The sequence below is a fragment of the Podarcis pityusensis genome, assembly GCF_964106645.2.
Source record: "Podarcis pityusensis genome assembly, chromosome: 12".
Classification (NCBI taxonomy): domain Eukaryota; kingdom Metazoa; phylum Chordata; class Lepidosauria; order Squamata; family Lacertidae; genus Podarcis; species Podarcis pityusensis.
Window position 1 is genome coordinate 33,248,865 of NC_138037.1, and position 24,311 is coordinate 33,273,175.

Sequence of the window (24,311 nt, forward strand, 5' to 3'; positions counted from 1 at the left end):
AGTTTGAGGTTCATTAAGTTTTCTTACGACACATTTATTCTAAATCAATTGCTATTACACTTATACTTCATTCAGTCCAATAACTTTTTTCTTTAATCTCCTTTATTTTGTTCTCCTAAACATGAGATCACCATTGCAAAGATCTCACCGCAGCAAATCTGCTATTTCATATGGGCTATAGTCAAATTAAGCAAATAAGACAAATTCAAAGTTTTCTTGTTAATACTTTTATTAGTGTACTTTTCTGAACTTCTCTATTGGACAAACATAATGCAAACTCCAAATAAAAACTTAGAGTTCTTAGCCGTCAGAAAGAGAGACCATGGCATTCCAAATTTGTTTTCATTCTTCATTAAAGAAAAAGGGGGAGATATTGAAAGAACCATTAGGCACACAGTTGACACATACTGTACAATGATATGCACAAGTCATTTATTTAACAGCTATATTCAGATGTGCTCTTTAGATTTTGCTCCTTGCAATGTAAGAACCATGCTCATTCGAGCACAGAGAAGTAGGGATTTACAAGGAGTGACAAACCAGACTTTTAAAACAAGTCCTTAGATAAGCCAACACAGCAGCAATAACAGAATATACATTGTTGGTTAAGACAGTATACCTTTGATCTCAAAACCTTAAAAACTTTCTCTCTTTTTTTAAACAGTTATTCAAATACACATGCGTTACAGGAAAATATTGCACTAAATTAAAACTGAGGTTGTGGAATTCGTATTTTACTTTTAAAAATTATTACACATTCTGGTAGCATTTAAAATTAATTGTTTAGTCATAGCAAACACCAGAGGCAGAAGCTTGAGGGTGAACCATATGAAATATTCCACCTTACTGTTCATTCTCTCTCAATTAAGGCTAAAATTAAGTGCATTTTGCTGGACAATGGCACATTTATTTTCAGAGGCTGGTCACAGCATTCTCAGACCAGGTCACACCTGGCTAAGTATCTGCTGCATTTACACAATCAATTCTGGGGCGCTTTTAAATAACACAGGGGCTACAGTCGAGATAATGTGAATGGACAACATGGGAGCAATGCCTAATAACTAATCAGGAAGAGGTGTACAAATTGACTGCTCCTGTCTACAGGCACGCTCTGAAATTAAATATAGATGGAAAAAACCCTTTGTGCAATAATTGCATTCAAAGAAACAACACACCTTTGTTTCATTCACACATTTTCTGGATATGTAATCAATTTTAAAATTCAACAATTGAACATAATTCTGAAGTCTAATGTAGATGGCCCAGGGGTAAGAGATACCACATACTATATTGACTGTTATTCATTTCCACTTTGAAGTGGTGAAAATGAGACTCGAGTCATATATTGAGGCCGTATTACGAGCTGTATTTAGGCCTGCCTTTTCTCCTATTCTCCAGTGTTTCACGTGGATTATAGCATTCTACTGTTTTAGAAGTCAAATGGGGCAGGAATAAAGGTCATTAAGAGCTGGCATAGGCCTAAGTTTTCATTGAGTAGTATACCTGTGAAGATCATTCAACTTCAAATTGCAGGTGATGCCTGTACACTGAAAACTAACTTTACAGGGAAGGATTAGCAAGCTTATTTCGTCCCAACATGATGTTCTACCTGCAGAGCTCTTTTTTTAAATTAATCATGCAAGTCCTCCCCTGCAATTTAAAGTAATAGCATCCAGACAGTTCTACTACCTCAATTAGAATTAGGCTACAGACTGAGGAACAAATCTTAAGATATATTTTTTAAGTGTATGTATATATGAGAGAGATTCATGTCAATTGCCACCTATATTTAAAAGCATTGAGGAGGCTACAGAAAGAATACTTCATACATGTTATCTTAAGCTGTTCTGATTCTGGTAAAAGGGAATCACACGTATAGTATGGATCTGTAGAGATGGGGGAGAACAATTGCACTTGAAGACATGCATACTGTAATGAAGATGTAAATATCTTTTTTTCTTTACAGCTTTGCCATTACTGAGTAGGCTTCACAGCAAGAATGGAATCCAAATAAGGATAGTAGGTAGGGGAAGGGCTGTAGACTTCCTTGTTCATGCCTTAAAAACACATGTATTTCTTGGATACCCTCCCAATGAATATTTCTTTTTCTCTTTTGAGGTTAAAGCCATTTTCTCCTGATTTTTTTTCCCTACATGGGAGGACCTGTTTTGCAAGATCTTTAGGTACTGCATTTACGCCCAAACCTGAAACACATTTGTTTTTAAGTCAGCCCCGTTGAGTAAAAATAAATGTGTTTAGTATCAGAGCATTAAATGACTACTATTTGGGATATTTTCTTGGGATCTTAAACAAACTATATAGTAAAATATTAAGGGGATTATACCTAATGCTTTGAAATTCCTTGATCATGGGAGGTGCTCATCAAGGAGATTCGAGAAAAGGAGATTCCAAGATAAATTAAGGCTCAGCAAAAGTAGTAAATTATTACTTCATTCTCAGTTAGACATTATGTCTGGAAGTAAAGAGGATAGACAGGGGGCTTTTTGTGTAGAAGAAGTTTATTTATTAAAATTTTACATTATGCAAAAAATAAAAAAGATTGTTATTTAAAAAAATATTGTTGTTGTGTCTCTTATTTTCATATATACACTGTGGTGCATTCAGGAATTTGCAATTGTTTGCATATGACTGTTTAATGAAGTCCAGAAGACTTATGTCAGTAAGAAACCAAGTCATTTCAGCAATTTTCCTCTTGAGGTGAACACACTTAAATAAAGCTAAGGGTGACAATTAATGGCAAAAAGTAAAACCATTCTGATAATTTCTTAATGTTGAGAACGTTGTATTTTAATTTGCTTCTGTTTCCTAGCCCCCAAAACTCCTAATAAATAAATAAATGTGATAATCCCCTTTTTTAAACATCTGTCCTTCCCTTCACTAAGTGCTATTATGAGCCTTTCTTCTTTAAAAATTATATGCAGAATACAAGAACTGTTATTGAAGAGCAAAACAAGACCACTAAGCAGGCTAATTCAAACCAATATGTTTTTCTTTATGTGTACCCATCCTGACTAAGTAATAAAACCAACGAATATAATTTACTTAGTTATTTATTATTATCATTCTGGAAAGTGAAGCTAACACGGCTTTCACACATATTACTTCAACCTTTAGTTAGCAAATGTAGTTTGGGAAAATCATAAAATTTCTCAGAACCATCTGTTCAAAAGACTTCTTTCATGCTAGCTCAACCACTTCAGAGCCGCTCAGCGAGACCTACAAGGCCTCAACAGTCATAATGCAAATCAAATTGCACCTGATTTTCACATTGCACAATCTCCCAGTTCCGAGCAAAGCAGCCAAGTCCTCCATTGCTATCACCACAGTTGTGCTTTACTTATAACTCAACTGACACAGTCTAGCACTTTTCATTGCTGGCAATCATAGATTCCGTCAAGAGTGGAAGGAACAGACATTCTTACAGAGCGGGCTAATATTCTTCTCAATGTTGCATGAAGATGCACCAAATCATTTAGACACATGAACCCAGTTCATGGTAATGGTTGCATAAGAGAAGGAGGATGAGAGGAACGATTATCTCTTATGGATGCATTAATAATCTAATATGTGACACTAAAAGACCGGTGCAGAAATAACAGCATGAGTTTTAAGCCCCAGAGAACCTGCCCAAGTCCTGGGCAAATGGACACCAACATAAAAATCTAGAGTGTCACCTTTTCTGTAAAGAAGGCGCTTGTGTAGATTGCAGTCTCTGCTTATATCGCTGCATCTGCTTTGAGGGTGAATGCAGTTTTTTGAAGAGTTCAGGGAATTCATTTGCTGGAAATAAAGTTTCCAAGAAGCCCTCCAGAAAGACGTATACCATCCTCTTATTCAGCTGAGTATGCTGAAACATTTCAAAGACTCTGAGAATGCCTTTCCTTGTTGTCTCAGCACCTAGGATATGCTTCAATTCATCTAGACAAATCACAAAATGATGTGACAGTTCAGTAGCAATTCAATCTTCATGTTTATTTGCTGTAAAAGTACAAATTCTTAAAATGTTCAAGAAAATAACTATCATTCCCTAAACAGCCCTCGCACTAAATGCAAGGTTGTAAACTTTCTTAGAGATATAGTTTCTTAACACTGTTCACATGCAGGCAAACAAGACTCTGCTTTTTTAAAACCTATGTGACACATCTAAGGACATTTTCCACTTCGGCTCAAGGATAAATAATTTCACACACCTGGCATCATCCCCAGTAATTTTGTTTTTCCAGCAATTCTCGTTCGCATTCTAATGGCATTGTCTCTGCGGGGAACAGTCTCAGCTAAAATGCCATTGGGCCAAAAGGCATCTCTGCAAGCAGACAAGTTTACAGGTTAAAATAAAAACCAGGTTATAGTTCTCCTCTGAAAACTCAAAACACATCTTGCACATGCAAAGCTTAGGTACTATATTAAGACCTCAATATTAAAGTGGCTTCTCTAGATTAGCTGGTGTGTTTCTTCAGATCCTGGTTATACAACAGGGATGATAAACCTGGATCATTGACCACACTGGCTGTGCCTAATGAGAACTGGAGTCCAATAACATTTAGAGAGCGACACTACCCTGGCTGTGCACGATTGATCACAGCCAGTGATAGTTAGCCTAGACAAATGACTGAAGCCCGCCAATACTCACCAGCCCCAGCCAGCAAATCCAATCCACAGAGATGATAGGAACTATGGTCCGACCACATCTGCAAAGCAATAGCTTAGCCACTGTTGCTGTAGACTTTTCAGGTGCTTACTAGCCTGACCAGAGCAGAATTAATTAGGAGGAATAGCACTATGCTGGAGGCCCAGTGCCAACTAGGCTGGATGGGACATGCAAAGACAGCTATAGCTATCTCAACAAATCAAGATATTAAAAGCCACTAGTGCAAAGGAGAGGAATGTAGAAAACGCCTAATGAGGTCAGTTTAAACTTTCTTTGGGAAAGAGAAGTTAAACAAACTGCTACAAAACAAAGCTGGAAAACATACAGGATATAGGTATTATTCACTGTATAATGTTGCCTTGATTCCCCCTGTAAGCAGGAAGGCTGATAGTAAGATTGCACATTAATTAGGCAGATTATTATTATTATTTGGTTGGGTCAAAGAATGTACATCTATTTTTCAAGTAACTTTACATATTTGCAAAGGAGGCTTTCTACAGAGACCGACTATCTAGAAAAGGTTAATCATCTCTTTAAACCTAGCAGAGAAAGTGGTTCTCGTGAAAAATAAGAATAGTTGTCAGCTAACATTGTATAGATGTGAACAGTAAATATAGGCAGGAAACATAAATTGCTTTGGGTACAGCATGTGTTAAAAGGACATACCTGAAACGTTTAACTGCATCTGCTACTTGTTCAGGAGATGTCATCCAATCAACATGATCTACTATTTTTCTGAAATTAAGATGGGCATATTGCTTTATTATATTGTATTCTTTAAAATCGAATGCAAGAAATAAAAGGGACAAATCTCATGTCCAACATTCATTGATACAGCAGCACCTGAAAGGGTTGGTAAGACCTGTATCTCTGCAACACTTACAGCTGCCAAATACATTTGTGGGGCTGTAAGGAAAGGAGAGCACACAATTTCTCTAAACAAATTTGCTGCTGTTTTAAATGCTTCTATATCTTCATGCAAAGGTGCCTACAGCAAGCTGAGCTTTAAGGGGCAGACTCCAGAACCTTCATTTCCCCCCTACATATTTCAGAAAAGTAATTATATTTAACATATTACTATCCAAAGAAAAGCTGGATAGTTGCAAAGGATACAGTACCAATTGCAACCTCACAGGAATAGTCCTAAGAGACTGCTAAGGCTGTTTTGCATGACACGGTATGCCAAACGTAGTAAGATTTGTTTTTGGCTCCAGCTCATGGTTGGTGAGGAGAGAGCTTAGCCATGGTCTGGATGACACGCTAAGCCAATCTATGGCTTAGTCTACCACAGGACAGCAATAAAAAGGTCAATGCAGAAGCACAATGACTGCAAGTTCCTCTCTTGACAGATAGCCTGCACTAAGACATAGTTTCACCTACAGTGTCATGCAACCAGGGCTGCGACTAACTCAATGCCAAATATTAAGCTTCACAGCTGAGCAGGAAATTGATCCAAGGTGTTCACCACATAAATGCAGCCTTCAATCCATTACCCTACCCTATCTAAGATACATGAGGGTAGGATGGGAAAGGAGAATTATAATTTTACTTAGTAAATATTGGTAATCTCCCACAAAGGGACACTGGACCCAGGTGATATGCTCAAAAGCTGACCATGACTACCTGGGTCCAGTATGCCATCATGCAGAAGCACCCTGCAGGTGAGTCTAATGGATCTGTTTTATAAGACAGCTAGATAAGGAAACAAGACAGACAGCAAACACTGTCTGAAGGAGGAGGAGGAGGAGGAGTGAGAGAACCATTTATTGGGCCCCAACAAAAACTAAATCACATCACATTTTGCCTCCAAAATGAGTGCTTAAAAGACAAAAGTTTTACACATGTAATTTACAGAATAAATAGGTTTTTTATAATTATAAAGAAGGAAGGCAGTACTTATTTATTGTATATCCATGCATTGCTCTAATAAGCTGCTGAAGCAAGTTTTTGATATTTCGTCGTAGCCATTGATTTCTCTCCTTTAGATCAAATATTTCATCCATGAGTAGCAGCATTATTTTAAGAGGAACATTGTCCTCCACCTATAAAATGGGGTGAAAAGGTTATTACTTTTTGGCAAGTGAATGAATCTTCCTCATTTCAGTAATGCATATCAGAACTCTGAAGAGCTTGCTTTGTTCAAAAGTATGAAACTATTGGAACATTTCAGCTCAAGCAAATACACAAGGTTGGATCGAACACAGTCCTTCTTCAAATGAAAGGAGTCCTGCTCACAAAAATGGTTTGATCTAGCAGGTGCTTCCACAAACAAAAAGGGACAATTTTCATGGAGTCTGCCTGCACCATCTCCTGCACTGTTCTTGAGGGTTCCCAAATCCAATGCACTAGATTTTGGGAGAACAAGAGATCTCAGGATCCCATTGTAACCAATTCATGTTATAATTACATTAAACACGAAAGCAATCTGGTATTTACATACTACAGAGTCTACCCCCATAGATACCCTAGCATTGAACTTTTTGTGACATATTTTTCAAGGTTAATATCAATACTTGGAACAGAACCCAGAGAGAGACTGGAAGCCATCACAGAAGACAAAGTAATGAAATAATGTGTTTATATCTGTCAGTCCTCATCAATAATTTGTCAACAAAGTATGCAAATTTAGCTCATAGGGCTTCATTTCAGATTCCTGTTTCTGAAAGTTATAGCCTAGAAACATTAAATCATATTTAGCAACACTTTTTTCTATGAAGGACAAACAGAAGAGATCAAAATCGAAAGGTAAAAGATGTTCTATGAACTACTGGCCCCTTGGAATTTTTTACTTTTTTCCAATGAACAGCATGTTACAAACTGAATTTGCATTATCAGTTTCAGAAATCTTTTGCCGCTCAGCATGGGAGGTTGTTGTTTGAAGAGAAACAAGTCTGAAGCGCTACCAAGTGTGTGGAATCAGCTGAATGGCCCTTGGGATGCTGCACAGTGTCTTGGTAGCTCTTAATTTCAAACAAAACTTTGTGGATCACTGATACACCCACTGTGTATCTGAATAGTACAAGCTGACTAACACATTCTTCTGTGACATGAAAACACTAAAAGATGCAAATCCAACCACATTTTACATTTTGGAAAAAATTATTTTGCTTGTACATGCATATGTAGAATCTTCACACTCCATTACTAGCATGATGCACCATAAATCGAAATCAGTAACAGCAACGAAAGAGAACTGAATATAAGCTCTTTCTGTGATGATCAAAACAATGAAAACATAAAACATGTAATGCTCCTAAAGAAGGGGGAGATTTGCTAAAATCATAGCAGCAGACAGCATTCAGATATACAGAGTGGAATGCTTTGATGTGGCCAGAAAAAGATGTGAAGTGTAGAACAGGTGCAGATTTATGACCATGACAAATCTGCATATAATCAGTGGTAATCTTATGGTCCTTCTGTCCTCATTAAAGATAAAAGATTTTTTTGAACTGATCTTCACATATTTAATCAGTGTTTCAACCAAATCAGAAATTCCCTAGTTTATGAGAACAACAGGAACCTAACCTTTTAATCTTCACCTTCATATTCTTACATACACTCACTTTGGAGCACTTAATAAGAAAGTCAACTACATCTATGACCAAAAAAGTTGTTTAATATTTTGAGGTCATGGAACTATAATAAACTCTTATGAAAATGTAGTAAAGGAAGCTATCCATATTTTTTTTATAGAACTGACACAGAATTTGTTGATCATTTGAATATTGTAGGAGTAGGGGGGAAACATACATACATACATATGTGACACGTTTTATAATGAAGTTTTATCGGGATCCAAAGAACTATTCAAGTAGCTTTGCATGCCTGATGGGATTCAGGGTCACGTTACTTTAACAGGAATCCCCCACATGAAACGGCAATCAGGCTTCAAAACTGAGATTCCCTATTCATTTTAAATAAGGCATGAAGGTTGCTGTCAAAGGGTGGTGGGAATCCCATGAAGCATGCTACCTTTCAACCTGCCTATAGCTGTTCTTGGGACCTCAACTAGAGGACTTTACATATTTAGGCACCACTGATTCATAGTAATACCATGGGTAAACTCTAGTGTGCACACATGCACGTGTGTGTGTGCGTGTGTGTGTGTGTGTGTATCAATCATGCACATATAGACACACATGTATACATTTCATTTATAAGCAAAAGTGAGGTTAGTTTAAAAGCAACTATCAAACTCACATTGTCTTCAACTTGTGCTGCAACACGGCAGTGCTTAGGATCAACGTATGTCTTCTGCATTAAAGGAGGATCCTAAATCCCAAAGAGAAATTATTGAAAGCGAGAAATAGTGATGAAAAAAATATCCTTTATAAAGCCAGAGAATTCTGAAACTCAATTCAAAACCAATACTTTTATGAACTTTAGTTCATAAAATACTTTTAACTGCTTGATATAAAATCTGCTAAGGCACAGCACTGCGGAAGTGCTTTAATAAAAATCCAAAACAAGTATTGGAACAAATTAAGCAGCATTAGGAGCATCTAACAGTCACATGACAAAAAGCCTAACTAGCCTGCATTCTCACACTTTTTCTTTGGGATTTGTTTGTATCAATTTATAAAATATAATGGAAAAATAAGACTTGCTTTTGCTTAAATCTCATATAACATAAATAGTTTATGCTTCTAAAATGCCTTATTCCTAAAGGCATAAACTACTGCTTAATCTGCATTTTCAATTTTACTTTAGTCCATTTTTAAATAAATTTTACTTTAGTCCAATATTGTTTATTACTATGCAGGTGCATTTTGTCAAAGGTTAGTAAGGCCCTACATTGCTGACCTTAGAACAGGGGTGGGGAAACCTGTGGCCTGTCGGAAATTGGCCAAGCTATCTGAAACTGATGGGAATTTGAACCCAGTAGCTTCTGGAATGCCCACAGGCTTCCCTGCCCCAGCTCTACAGCAATATTTATGCAATACAACAAAAAGGAGAAAAGGGGAAAGGGGGATAAAATACTCATCTTGCATGGTTTTATTTTAACTTTACACACTTGAAATATTCCGTTTTGGGAAAGATGCATTAATGTGTGACACAGCAGAAGTGTTGGGTTAGCAATGACAAGGCTAAATGGAATAAATATATTTTATTCAAGGGTGGGGAAGGGGACTGATGGAAAGCAAGGTCTGTGGGGGGGAAATGGGAGGAAAAATTGCTTCAGACATTTGTCTCCACTCTCCAGCATCTCTAGTGTACGCACGGAGCTCTTGATGCACACATGATGCTTGATGCAAGCCAGAACATTCCCTAGCATGGAAACAGAGGGTGGCCTCTGCTTAGGCAGAGCATCGTGTGAGCACTGAAGCACTGAAAAGCTCTGGGCTGCAGCCAATAAGTGGGAATGTGGGGAGGAAAACTATGTTAAAATAAGCCTAGGTGTTCTGGTAACTTAGTAAGGGTTGCAAAATTGGCAGTATTTGACGAAAGTGCTGGAGCACAGACAGTGTTCTGAAATTAAAAACGGGAGTGTGCATTTTCAGTAGTGGACCACCCTAAATTAACTAACATCAACATCAGGGAGCTTTTCATGTCTTTGAAACAAAACTACCCTATACAGTGATGTAACTGCATATTCTGCAGTGTATTGGTAAGGCAAAAATGATTAAAAGAAATGACAGGGTGCACCATTCGTGAAGAAGATGGCCCATGGTTGCCAAACACTCTGTTTAAGAGAACGTTTGCCAACTTAACAATCAAGCTTCTCAACTGATGGTAGCAGCTGTATTAATCTACGTATCTGAACCCACAGACGTTTCACTCACTCTGCCACATTTTACAGTGCTGGCTTGCAAGTATCACTAAGCCATGGTTTAGCATTACGTGTATAAGGTGAAATGACTCCAAGCAAGATTTGGGCTTGCACAGGGTCCATGTGTCCAGAAGGACTTTGGCAGGATTATGTTCTTATGCACTCCTTCCTAGTTATTTTTTTCATTCTTCCAAATAAAAAGAAAGGCAACACTATTAAACATAACTGTTACCTCACACTTTGCCTAGTCTGATCATGTTTAAATGAGGCGGCTCAAAATGGAACCAAGTCTAATGTGCGTTACTTCAATGCATTCTTACCTTGAAAAATGATTGCTTTATGTCTTGTCCCAATCTTTCTGACATTTTGCCCATGTTGTCTGACATTTTAGTCATCCCCTCTGCGAAGCTGTCAGGGAAGGACTTGACAGCATTTGAAACATTTCTCATAGAGTTACGCAGTGGGTTTACAAATGTGTCCATCTGAAGAGGAAAACATTTACCACGATTGCATAAATCTATGAGGATATGACTCATCCTCCAATAATGTGTGTTGAAAACATCACACTGTTTTGGAGAGCAGTAATACAAAGCCATTACTACGAAAAAAATATTACTGTGTAAATTTCAGGCATCAGTAAGGCTAATTTTGTAAAATACATGCCCTGACTTTGAAAACAATCAAAACTGAGAGAAATGTCAACCACAGACAGCAAGTTTCTTGGGCAAGGGATTTGCTTTTGTAACATTACTATGCAAAGTACCATGTTTACTGGTGCTGAATAGTATTAATGGAATGGAAGCAGAAGACATCTCCACCCACACAGGGGGAGGTCTCAGATTTCCCCCTCCAGTTGTATCCCCCCCAACCCAAAGTTCATACTGTTCCAAAAAGTCCCAACACCCTTAAGAGCAGATTTTTGGGAAGCTGCAACAAAGGAAGATGAGAAAATAAAAGGGAGAGGAGAGAAAGAGCGAGAGAGCGCACACTAAATTAAAGTGTTCATCCATTGAAGTGTACACACCTGCTACTGGGGATAATAGACCCTTGCCCTTGAAGCAGACAAATGTTATCCTGTGTGCATTTATTTGTTATTTTGAAGGAGTAAATTTGTGTGGAGTTAGTAAAAATATATTAAGAATTTAAATGATGGCTACACATTCCAATTAACAAAGCACTGCTGCTGAAGAAGCCGTATGTGGTCTTCCTCCACCTCTGTAATGCATCAAAGAACTAAAAAGAACTAATCTAAGTTTTAATACTACACATCAGCCAGCCCCATCAGCCTATAATATGGGGGGGGGGCAGGGGGGCAATAATTCTGTGACATCAAAACATAGATTATTTTCTACTATACAGGGAAATAATTTGAAATGGGCACATTGTTTCTGATAGATCATAATGTGTGATTCTATATTACTAGTTTACTTCTATAATGTAATCTATACAGTTGTTCTAAGCATTATTATCCACACTCCTAGAGTATGTTCCCTGCCAAGCTAGAGTCCCTGCTTTGGTCCAATAACAAAAAAAGAAAAAGTTTTTTTTTAAAAAAAAATTAGAACTATGTTATTTGCTGATTTCTGTTGCTTGCATATATCTAAAATCTATTACAACTCAAAATATATATAGTAATGTGCCTCACCCAAGACTTGTAATGCAGTGGGCATGTTTCCAAAGTGGTCATGAGCTGTTTGTAAATCAACTGTTTGGGAGGAGGCAAGGACAAATGCCTGTGTCCAAGAGTTTTTCCAAGTGAGCAAATATAATTGATGGGACACCTAAGAACCTTGAAAAATGTAGCATCAAGCCTATTCACACCTCTAAAGCCAGCCAATTACAGCCTGGCGTGAAATTAGACCTCCCTTTCCAGATGGATGCTCAAGTATTCTCTGGAGCGTTTGGCTGATTGGCCAGGTATGGCTTTTCTTGCAACGAAACTCCACTGACAGCCTCAATTGTTGCAGCTGCCTCTGAAGACTGCTTGGAAACTACAACTGGGGAAAAATAAAACTGCTAGATGGTCAATTGGTTCTAACATGAGAGAACAGAGAACAGTTAAAGAACAGTGTCAAAAGGCAAATGAATTGATATTGATTTATATATAATTTTGTCTTTATCTAACATTTTTATATGTAACAGTGTGTTTTTCTTTAGGTTGTTTGTTGTTGCTTCATTTTTTTGCACACCACTTAGAGATATTTTTATATATTAAGCTGTATAGAAATTAAATAACCAATCTATCTATATTGGCTACTTATTTGTTTCTAGGCACAATTTTAAGTGCTGTTTCTGACCATCAAAGCCCTAAGTAGTCTGGGACTGAAAAGCATGATATCTACCCCAACACCTTTTTCTGAGGACTTGGTCTGAGTGTTTCTGCTTCTTGAGGTGTTGACCAGTGGCTAGAGAGAGGGGCTTTTTATTACCCCTAATCTGTGGAATGTCCTACGTTTGCTTGCCTGCCAGAAAATGGGTAGGAATGATTTTTTCCCCCTTAGTTTTTATTAGAGTTTGATGCTTGCTGCCGCTACCCAACAATATTTGCCTGGTGTGTTTTTTAATCCATTAACATTTTGTTGTGGTTTTGTCAATATGTTGTTGTGTCCCTGTTGTATGTTAGCTATCTTAAGAATCCTTGTGGGATAAATGTATAAAATACATTACTTTCACTCCCTTACCATGTCCATATGGCCCTTGTATAATATCTATAATGGAATTGCAATGAAGGATCATGCAAAATACAGAAACTTCTTTCAGATATAATTATGCATTTGGATTTAAAGCCCACCATCTTTTTAAGGCAGAAGCACAGCGATTCCTGAAGAGACAACATGGTCCTCAGTCTAGCCCTCAAGGGTTTCTGGGCAAAGGCTCTCTCTTTTTGGCCAAACAAGAAAACCACATATTTTTAAGTGGCATGCAAATGAGCTGATAGAAACTGTACAAACCATGGCACAATATGAATATGCACTAATTTAACTGTTCCATTCAAATGAAAAAGTTTAAGAACAACAGGGATTCAGTCTCCAGGGAGTTACAGAAGCTTGAATCATTTTAGACACATGTATTTTAGTTCAACCTCTACTTAAATTTAATTTTTTAAGAATAGCACAGAAAGCTGTGCCTAATTTATAGAAAGGAATTGTGAGGGCAAAAGGGCTAAGTAAGCATGTAAAATCTGCAAGTTGATCTACTTCAAGCACAATTACTAAATGATCAACTTTGACAAAGCGCTGCATTTTAAAATTTGGTGCTTAGCTCCTTTTGCTCTTTGATGTGAAACAGCCTCAAAGACCAGTTTTAGAGGGAGACATGCATTCTCTCTTTTGAGCAGGTGGTTGGAGTCATGAAGCATGTGGTGCCTGGAATGGGCAGAGGATTTTAGGGTAAATAAAAGGGAAGGGATATTTACATCTTTCAACACTAGGTGCATCTCAGGCTTGATAGCAAACTTATAAACAATACAGAAACTTTTTGCATTACAACAATTCTCTTATGCAAGTTTGGCTTCTTTGCCGATAAATAAATGCTTCTGTTTCAAAAAACAACAACAACCCCTTATTTGCATACTGCATTTATACCACGTGTCCATTCATATATAAATCACGTAATACAAGCTAAACAACGAAGGGCATACAATATGAACAACAGATTATGTTGATTGATTGTGCACAATGTTGTAGGACGACAGCCATCACTGAGCCCTGCTAGACAACAGATAATATTCTTACCTTCCGAGCAATCTCTCCCTTTCCCTTACTGTATGCTTTGTTTTCCAAGAAGTCATACAGACAGTGTATTAAAGCTGGATAACATTTCATCACTTCAGGAGTTAACAAAAGCTAAGAAGTAAAGGAGGCAGGTAATTTTGGAAGGTGAGCATTTTGGTTCTGAATGATAAAACACGTTACAGCACAGCAGTAACAAGAAGTTTTAAATGCTTTTGCATAGCTCCTGCTTCCTAAAAGAACTAGTAGTCCTTCTCCTAAGCAGAATTGGCCAGTTCAGTCCCTCCCCCATTCAAAAAACCCCAAACCCTCTCACGACAGAAAGTACCTGTCAAATCTTATCAGTTTTGCCTGACATTTTGTGGGCTTTGTGCCCTCAAAACAAGCTAGTATGTCTGTACATTTATTCCAATTCCATCTAAAAATATAAAGGTTACAGGAGTACCATTACTCTCACATTTTAAAGGCATCTTCCATAAAAGCAACTGAAACTGTGCCGAAAAGTAAAATTGGCCCTGACCCCTATGGTGTCATGGGGTCACTGGATTGGGCTGCAACTCCACTTTGACCACAAGGCAGAACTAAAGACTCTTTGGGGAAGTGGGTGGCTCCCAATCAGTTTTATGGGCTCCCAAACAGTTTTATGGACTCGCGAAGCTCAAACACTCATCGGGGTTTCAGGTAGTAAGGAAATAAAAGATGCCCACTTTCCCCTTAAACAACAGGGCATAGAACATGTAAGAAAAGGAAGAGGGACATTGCAGTTCATATTAGGGAGTGGCCCCACAGACCCCATGACGTCACAGAGACCTACACTTCAGGTCAGTACCAATTGTACTATCTTCTACCAGTATCTTTTTGTCTTTTAAAAAAATCTTTCTTTGAAGGATAGTGAATGGAAAGGAAATAAGATAAAAGGTCTCACAAAGTTATGAAGGAATTGTAGAAAGAGGAAAAAATAGCTTGAGGAAACGTAAGAAAAACAGGAGCTAAAGGCGATGTGATGGCTTTTATCAAGCAGCAGCAAAAAAACTGAATGGGAGCCGCCTACTTTCCCAGAATCTTTGCTCTTGCCTCGTGATCACGGTGGATTCAGAGCCCAATCCAGTGACACCATGACGCCAGTAGAAGATCATGACATGTTTCATACCATCAAAAAGAACTACTATGCCTGAAAACACTTTCAATTGTAACATATCAAGTTATCGTTCAGCCCGGACACTGAGGTCCAGCTCCGAGGGCCTTCTGGCGGTTCCTTCACTGTGAGAAGTGAAGTTACAGGGAACCAGGCAGAGGGCCTTCTTGGTAGTGGCACCCACCCTGTGGAACACCCTCCTGTCAGATGTCAAGGAAATAAACAACCACCTGACTTTTAGAAAACATCTGAAGGCAGCCCTGAACTTTGATGCAAATTTTCAAGAGATCAAATTAGGGAAAAAAATATTAAGGCACACATAATGAAAAATTTGAATATAAAAACATACCTGCAAATATGCATTTAAATCATTCTTCCTTTTTTCTAAGAAGTCTCTGTCCATGTTGTTGAATGTTTTTTTACCAGGAAGCTTTAACATACTTCCTAGATTTTCAAACTAGAAAAGAACCCATAATTTTTTATTTTAAATATATATCTAACCTCTACATCCAAACTGAATTACTATGCATTCATTTCATAAATACATTTCGGGTCCACTTCACATGCAACACTTCCAATCTATTTACTTTGTTTAAGAAATCAGGAGGAAGCTCCCTCACTCACCCCCAGAACTAACTGTGATGGGAAACATCTGGAATGTTATATCTGCACCAATGCTATGAATGTTTAACATTAACTGGACAAGTGAACAACTTGTTTTAGACTGTACCACTTCGGGCTAACAATGTGGGTTAATGCAACTGAATGCTCAACCATGCAGAATAAAGGACCATTAGTCTTATCCATTTATCTGTGTACACAAGATACCCTTTACATACAGGAAATGAAAATGTCAAGGATAGATTTAGCTTAGGTTTCTCCCTGACACATTCTTTTTCCATATGTGTGTGAGCATACAAGATACTTCTTTGCACAGTAATGTGATCCTAAATATCAATTCTGTAGTAGTATGAGAACCTAGGAAGCTGCCTGATACCAAGTCAAACCATTGGTCCATTTGGATCAAGGGTAGCCAATGTGATGCCCTCCAAATGTCTGTACTACATCATCTTTGACTACTGGCCATGCTGACTGAGGCTGATAGGAGTTGTAGTTCAAAACCTTTGGAGGACAGCATGACTCTTAACTGGCAACAGCTCTAAAGCAGGCATGGCCAAACTTGGCCCTCCAGCTGTTTTGGGACTACAACTCCATAATCCCTAACTAACAGGACCAGTGGTCAGGGATGATGGGAATTGTAGTCCCAAAACAGCTGGAGGGCCAAGTTTGGCCATGCCTGCTCTAAAGGATTTCAGATGGGGGTCTTTCCCACCCATACCTGGAATTACTAGGGACAGAATCTGAGACGAAAACATAAATTACCATTGAACTAAAAGCTCATTTAAATTAGCAATGCAGCTGAAGTTTGGAACAGGATTGTTTGGGATATTAACTTACTTTATTCTGAGGTCACTACAAGCCAAACCATAACTTCTCCTAAGTTTGGACTTAGCTAGTTTATCCCAACTCCAGTAGATTATCAGAAGCACAGACCAGCTAAGCTCACTGAACCTCTTTCATCACTAATTTAAATTAATTGAGGAAGCCACCTGCTCTTTCCACAAACACATTTTAACTGCAGATATTACCTGCTCAGTAATCCTCATGTGGAAGTCATGGAAGTCACTGTAGCGACGATATGTTTTCCATACTTCGTCACCATTTGGGGTTCGACGACGAACACTGATAGCATATAGCGCGTATGTCTTGCCGTGGTCATTGCAAACTCCTGCCACAGTATATGGGTCATAATCAGCATAAACTAGCAATTTAAAACAAAAAACGAAGGAAGAAGAAAGGAACACAAAAGAGGAAGGCGAAAGGGCAGAAGAGACATGAAATGAAGAGATGTTGGAAATGACAAGGAAGTGGAGACAAAATGGGCATGCAAACTGAGGAAGAAAACAAACTGCCTTGCTCTGTGTATGAAATCATAGCATCCTATAATCAAGCGATACTTCAGCAAAATGTTCTTGTCTAGATCAGGGCAGTCCAACCGGAAACCTGGGGACTGCATGCAGCCTTCAAGGCCTTTTGGGGCAGCCCTTGACAACATTTGACACCCCTTTCAACCCTTGTGCTGCCTTCCCAAAGTTGGGTGAGCTAGGTGCTGAGCTATGGGAAGGAGGCATGGTGGCTCTGACAGGGTCCTAGAGTCCTCCATTCTCCTTCACAAAGTCTAATTAGCACCTTCCCAGCTTTGGGAAGGAGGTGGGAGGGCTCTATTTGTACAACCAAATGCTGTATACCAGACAGACAGTATATGATGCAGCTGCATATAAGTCTCAGGTCATTTGTGTCTTCTGACTCCTATGATGTACCTGGGCAGGTACTTGAAAAGGGGTACCAACAACAAGGGGTTGATTCCACTATTCCATTGTTGGTTTAGGTTGTATCTGTAGCTACTTAGGAACTGGATATGTCAAACTAACTGAAGCTGTATGTGGTAAATATATGAGATTTGAAAGCTAGGGAGCAACAACTGTCATATATAGAAAATAAACTTTTTTGGGGCGAGGGGAACACACACCAATTGAATAATTCCTGACTCCCAGGATCACAGAAGTTGGTTGTCCCTGTAAAGCTGTCATATTCAGTGGTTATTACCAATAACAGAATATGAAGTGTAGTGATAGATGATACCTTATTTTTAAAAGACATCTGAAGGCAGCCCTGTTTAGGGAAGTTTTTAATATTTAATGCTGTATTGTTTTTAACACTCAATTGGGAGCTGCCCAGAGTGGCTGGGGAAACTCAGCCAGATGGGTGGGGTATAAATAAATTATTATTATTATTAAGCAACTATATGCATTTTCCCACTTGTGTATGACCAGCACGAATACCCCTGCTGACACACCCACTGTTTTCAGTGCCAAAAAGGGGGCAGAACAGGAGAACCCCCACTCTCAGCAGCCAGGAAGGGAACCCCCATGTAAGTGGTGATTCCCCTGTAATATCAGGCCATTTAACTTACAGGCATGTTTCAGTTTCAATTTTAGGCATATTTTCATTTCCAGCTCTTTTTATATTGGAATCCAACTTACTGCTAAGGCAATCGTTCCATCAATAATTTCTGCTTGTGAAATTTGTCCTTCCATGCACCCCTAAATCTGTTTGAGAGGTTCCTCCAAACTTCTGGAGCAGATCTGGGGATGGGGGGGGGGGCAGGAGTCCTACTGTGTAAGTGGACATCCTTGTTACTGGAATACCACCCATAGATTCAACACTTTAAAAAGAGTTTCAAATAACAACTGAAAAATTGGCTGCTAGTATTCATGCCTGGAATGAAAAAAGCTTTCCCCCCATCAGATAGATCTGAAGAACTCTTTATTGTTGAAGAAAAATATCTGAGTATGCTATAATAATACAAATGTTTGCTTAATGTAAACAGGTGAATGTTAGATGTGAACAAATAAAATTATGGTGCAATACATACAATTTAATGATGACATTATTGTACATTAAATGAAAATGAAACAAACTCAGTCTTATATTGAATAGTCTAAGGCATTCATGGAATTTCAACACAACTAAATGACATTTTAATAATACAGGGGGGAAATCCAAAATTAGAATGGCTTAGGAGCCAAGGAACTCCAAATAATTCCATAACCCCCAAGAAGCCTATAGGCTTGCCTGGAAAACTGCTTTGAAACTAAGGAAAGTTTCAAAAGATTTGAATGAGTGGTGTGGCAGATGTTCAAGAAAAAATAAGCTTTTAAAATCTATGGGGCTGCATCAAGCCCCTTCATGAGCCTTAAGCAGTTCTTTGTTCTTGGGGTTTGTGAATACCAATAACCACACCAAGCAAGCAGAGATCATGAGGACAAAAAGGTTATGATGGAAAGTAGCTGGTTTAAAAGAGGTACATGACGGCAGAGTTAATCAAGGTTTATGAAGAAAAGGAACACAACAGCCATGATAGTATGACCAAATATTGAAAGAGAAAGCATCACTACTGAACTCACCGGTATCTGAAATATATGCATGTAATTGTATTGACTCATCGGCAGGCACATTTGAAAGATCATCCAATGACTAGAAGAAGAATAGCCAGAGTCACAATTTTAGCAAGAATGACAAACTGCTTTGACAGACCAGGAGCCAATATTGTGCAGCATTTTATTTCTGAAAGCCTACAGTGGATGCCTCTACAACTTTGCAAGCAAAGATCAAAAATGGAAGTCAAACTCCTTGGCACCCAGTATTCAGATGTATATTTTCCCTGGATATGGAGGTTCCACTTAGGTATCACAGCTACAAGTAGCCAATATACCTATCCTTGAACAATTCCTTTTTAAGGTTGGTATCTAAATTTTATCTACACAATACTGAGAATGAGGTCTTCATTTGGAATGCTATCACTTGAGATTGTAGAGGGGAAACCTTATTTCTGGATGCTTTCTAAGTAAAAACAGAATGTCCTCTAGGCAGTAAACTAGCTTGCCTGAAAGAAAGGTTACCATATCCCTCTCCTTGATATGTTAATAAACTAGCTTCAAAATAGATCACTAGAAATAAAAATTAAAAAACCCCACCAATTAAGTCCCACCAGCATCGATTAAATTTGCTTCTCATTAATTAAATAAGTAAAGCTTTAGTTACGTAATCTCCCAATTAAACAATTACAGGTGTGCCCCACTTATACGGGGATTACATTCCAGGTCCCTGTGGGCATAGGTGCAATCACATAAAGTGGGGAGCACCCCACTTTAATAGGGAGGGTGAATGGGGATGAGAGCGAGAGGGAGGATGAGGGAGAGGGAGGCGGGAGAGAGGCAGATTCACCCGGGGCCACTGCCCAGCATGTCCTGAGCCTGCAAGCTTGCCTGCCTGCCTCTGTGTGAGCCAGTATGTGTGGTAGCAATGGACGGCCAAGGAGGCTGAGGACTGAGAAGGGCGCCAAGCAGAACTGAAGCCAGGATGGGGGCACAGATGTGCAGCAGAGGTAGGGAGAAGGTGCCTCCTGCTCTGCTTCTGGTCGATCAATGGCAGCAGTCCTGAGCAAGAGAAGGCCTGTTTATTTACTTATTTATTTTGCATTGGCCTGCGTAAACATGGTCACGTATGTGTGGGATGTGGGAGCGTGTCTGTAGTTTGAAATGACAATAGAAAATGCTACCAAAAAATGTTGCTACTTTTTCCTGCAACTATCCTTATCTTTGGCAGAAGCCAAACGTAAATTTAGGTGGGTGAAATTTTCCTGGCCAGGATAAAAGTTGTAGGAAAGCTTCAGCTAATTTCTGTTAAGAGTCAGGAACAGGGTCAGAAAAGGAGATGCCATAGGATACAGTTGTCATAGCAATGATCTTTCTCTTATTGATATCCTCACTACTTTTTGTTACTGAATGGCTGAAAGCACCTGTGTGTTTTCCCCTGTCAGATAAAGAGCTGCTGGTGATAGTTATTTGGAAGATAGCACAAGGAAAGAGTCCTGTTCCCCCTACCCTACCCCACCCTGCCACTGCCGCCAACATTACACACTTGAAAAAACACACTTACCAAATTAATGCTGCCAGTAGGAGAACCATTGAATGATTCTGTCAAAATAAGACACAGAACTGTACGTCAAAACATAAATGTTTAAGCAAGTTAACATGTGAAGTATTACATATCAGGATTTCTTTCCGAATAGAAAGTGTAAACGAAGATCTAATTACAAAACATTACTGATATCCACATAGTTTAACTTAATGATGAATTTTAGGCTAATTTGAAAGTTGCATGCATCACAATATTCCTAATTAGATTAGAACAAACATGGTAAACTATTAGCAGGCATGCAAGTGTGGCCCTAATGTTAAAACTTAAAGGTATTACTAATCTATACCACTAGGTGGCAGCAAAGCACACTTATTATTTGTATACTACTATCATATAATATTACCCTATTTGACACATTAATAAAATCAGGAGTGGTTATGGTAAAAATTTAATGACTTCCACGCAGGAGAAGTCTCAGGTTGCAGGTACACAACACATCAGAAGAAGGCATATAAACTGGAGGAGGGAAGGAGCCCCATAGCTATTGCAACTGTTCTGCAGGTTCTAGACCTATAGACAGCTGCCTAGAGGATATAAGCATGTGATCATCAGAGCACTGTGGAACCTGCTGGAAATGCTTCTCTTGCCAATAGAGTTAACTATCAGATGTGTGTCTTCCTTATCTGGGATGGGCCACAACAATACAATACATGTTCATACAGCAGAACTTAACATGACAAAGCATGGGGGGAAGAAATTGTAGAATGACACTTGAGTGCTCTTTTATTGAGCAAGCTATAGACTTGAAAAGTTTGCAAGAAAGTTTCATATTCAGTTTACTAAGGGGCTGCTTGTAACATGTAATAATTACCAGGATGAAAGAGATTGGATAGAGATCATAATTATATTTTGTGATGTTTATATATTTCTCTTCCATACCATAAAGTGTATAGTTTATCCAAAGGAAACTGTTCTCTATTCATGCACGATGCAAGCTCAATGCAGAATGACTGCACGTTTTTAAAGTCCTATGGGTATGGCGCACAATTAACCCAACAGTGAAATTTCCTTCTGCTAAGGCATATCAGTGCCTGTCATCTTAAACACACACACACATGCACACACACACAATGTGGGCTCCCTTTTGGAAACTGGAACTGAGTAATCAGGTTGGGATTTAATGTACTTTGGTCTCATTTTACTGGACTTGCATATATCTTGGTTCTTAAATTGTTACTGGGCATACAGGATGAGACAGGGCAAACATTTAAACAGATTTTAAAAACATCACACAGTAAATCTGATGCTGCAGTGATATCACAAATAAGCATAAAACATAACAATTAAAATCTGGAATAAACTTTATTTTTATTTTATTTATTAAATCTGTATATAGCCCTTCATCCAAAGATCACAGGGTGGATCACAACATAAACTTACCCCCTTCACCATCATCTGATCCTCTGAAGCTAGGGTCCTTTAGCATATCTAGCTCCGCAAGCATTCGGACGTAGAGGACATGCAGTCTGAATGAAGGATAGAAGCGTTCATCCCGGAGCATCATATCATATACCTTATGGAATGGAAAGTTCAGTATTACTCGCAATTATGGAATCAAGCAGATTAGACTTTCAGAGGTCTCCTAAATTGTGGCACAGCACCCAAGGAAGAATGGCAGGCCTTACCAGGTTGAACAACACTGCTTTCCCAATTATAAACCTGAGTATCTCAATTCAGAACACAGCTCATCTTTAGGTGCCTTCGGCTCACAAACTTCCCACCTCCCCTTCCCTTTCTCCTTCATAAGCACTGTAAAGCTGTTGCTTCCAATTTGTAGTGAATCCATTTCCCCTTTCGTCCACCAGGGGCCGGCAAGGTTTACCAGGGCCGGTTCACTCCAGCAGAGGGCCGGATTGCACGCGTGCCTGTGATTTCCAGCATCTGTGTCTGCGCAGATGCGATTTTCGGCATCTGCACATGTGTAGACACAATTTCTGGCACCGCAGAAGCGAGTTCCTGCGCTGCGCTGCACCGGTTTAGCACAGCACGCAGGGACATACTGAGCGGGCAGTTCAGTTCGGGAGTGGCTCGAGGGCTGGTTAAATGACCACGGTGGGCCACTTGTGGCCCATGGGCCTTAGGTTGCTTACCCCGGTCCAAACCATAGTTAATTAACTAATGAAGGTCTAAAGCAGTTAACTAATGAAGGTCTAAAGAAGAGCTTTCCAAACTTTTCATGTTGGTGACATACTTTTTAGACATGCATCATTTTGCGACACAGTAATTAAGGTTTACTAGCAAACCAGAGGTTAAACCAACCCCTTTCCAGCCCCCAAGTGCTTGTGCAACACACCAATGTGTCATGACACAGTTTGGAAAGCTCTGGTCTAAAAACTGGGTCAATATTTAAACCAACCAACCAATTTCTCTGCCATGCTGTTAATAAAGCAGTGTTATTCACGCAAAATTGCCCCCAGAACAATTTTGCTGAGCTGTTGATGAATTTGTTGCTGTGCATTTTGGAACTGAGAAGCTGGGCACGCCCCAATTAAAGCTTAGTCCAGTTATGATCAAATTCAGAGCAAACTCAACATGGCACCCTAGTTAACTCTGAAAAAAAGGAAGCGAGAGAGAATTCATATGTGGGAGCACTCCATTTTTAAGAAGTTTGGTACTTTTACATCTGCCACAAGCCACAGAAAGCAAGCTATGAGTTGCATGTAATGGAAATGCTGCAATATTTCTGGGATAACTTTGAATTTTCATTGAAAATCAACAAAATCAGTTATTAGCAACCAACTTCCACCAATACATATGAAAAGGAGAATTAGCATACTATACCTTTCTCTGAATCTCATCAAATATTTCAGGAGTTGGATCCTCATTATTCAGTTTCTCTGCCAGTTTTGCAACCAAGGTATCATCAATATTGACTCTTGGTGATGCCTGCCATAGAGAACTCAATAAATTTGTGCACCACTTGACCTTATTTTAATTTGTAAAAAAATAAAACTCAAATTATTATTGCAGAGAGAAAAAATAAAGGTAAAGATAGACACCTAACAAGTAAAGACTGCAACAATTATTTTCATCAAACCAAGATCACTAGTCAAGGGAGAAAGATATTTATAAATAGATTCTAGAAATGCTAGTCAGGACCTACCGTTTCCACCTCTGCTCATGGCAAGAGTGAAGCAAGGAAGAGTAGGGGATGGTGCCTATAGATGGCATTTAATGTAATGTGCTTCTTAAAATGTATCTGAAGAAAATATATTTCTTAAAATGTATCTAAAATGCATGTGTGTTAGTCTTGTAGAGACAAGAGAAATAAAAAAAGGAACCAAACAACTAAAGACTTTGTCACATTCGGTCTGAATCCCCAAATTCAAATTGAGTTGCTCAAAGCCAAACATAAAGAATAAAAATGAAGGACATTATTCTGTGTAAAAAGTAAAGACGGAT

The 24,311-nt window shown here is 38.8% G+C and overlaps 1 protein-coding gene across 3 annotated transcripts in view; it reads right to left on the reverse strand.

Moving 5' to 3' along the window:
- Positions 1–211: 211 nt before the first annotated feature.
- SNX13 (sorting nexin 13) overlaps positions 212–24,311 on the reverse strand; it is a 64,727-nt gene continuing 40,627 nt past the window's right edge. Inside the window, exons 14-26 of one of the 3 annotated variants that reach the window (XM_080974625.1) lie at positions 23,691–23,795; positions 22,290–22,422; positions 20,868–20,905; positions 19,334–19,403; positions 16,955–17,127; positions 15,655–15,762; positions 14,174–14,284; positions 10,760–10,921; positions 8,870–8,941; positions 6,566–6,711; positions 5,336–5,404; positions 4,212–4,324; positions 212–3,939 (exon numbers count right to left, since the gene is read on the reverse strand). In XM_080974625.1, coding sequence (XP_080830751.1) covers positions 3,692–3,939; positions 4,212–4,324; positions 5,336–5,404; positions 6,566–6,711; positions 8,870–8,941; positions 10,760–10,921; positions 14,174–14,284; positions 15,655–15,762; positions 16,955–17,127; positions 19,334–19,403; positions 20,868–20,905; positions 22,290–22,422; positions 23,691–23,795 — 1,548 coding nt within the window. In that variant the 3' untranslated portion in view covers positions 212–3,691. The remainder of the gene's footprint in view (positions 3,940–4,211; positions 4,325–5,335; positions 5,405–6,565; positions 6,712–8,869; positions 8,942–10,759; positions 10,922–14,173; positions 14,285–15,654; positions 15,763–16,954; positions 17,128–19,333; positions 19,404–20,867; positions 20,906–22,289; positions 22,423–23,690; positions 23,796–24,311) is intronic. The other 2 variants (XM_080974626.1, XM_080974627.1) reach the window with 2 other exon arrangements.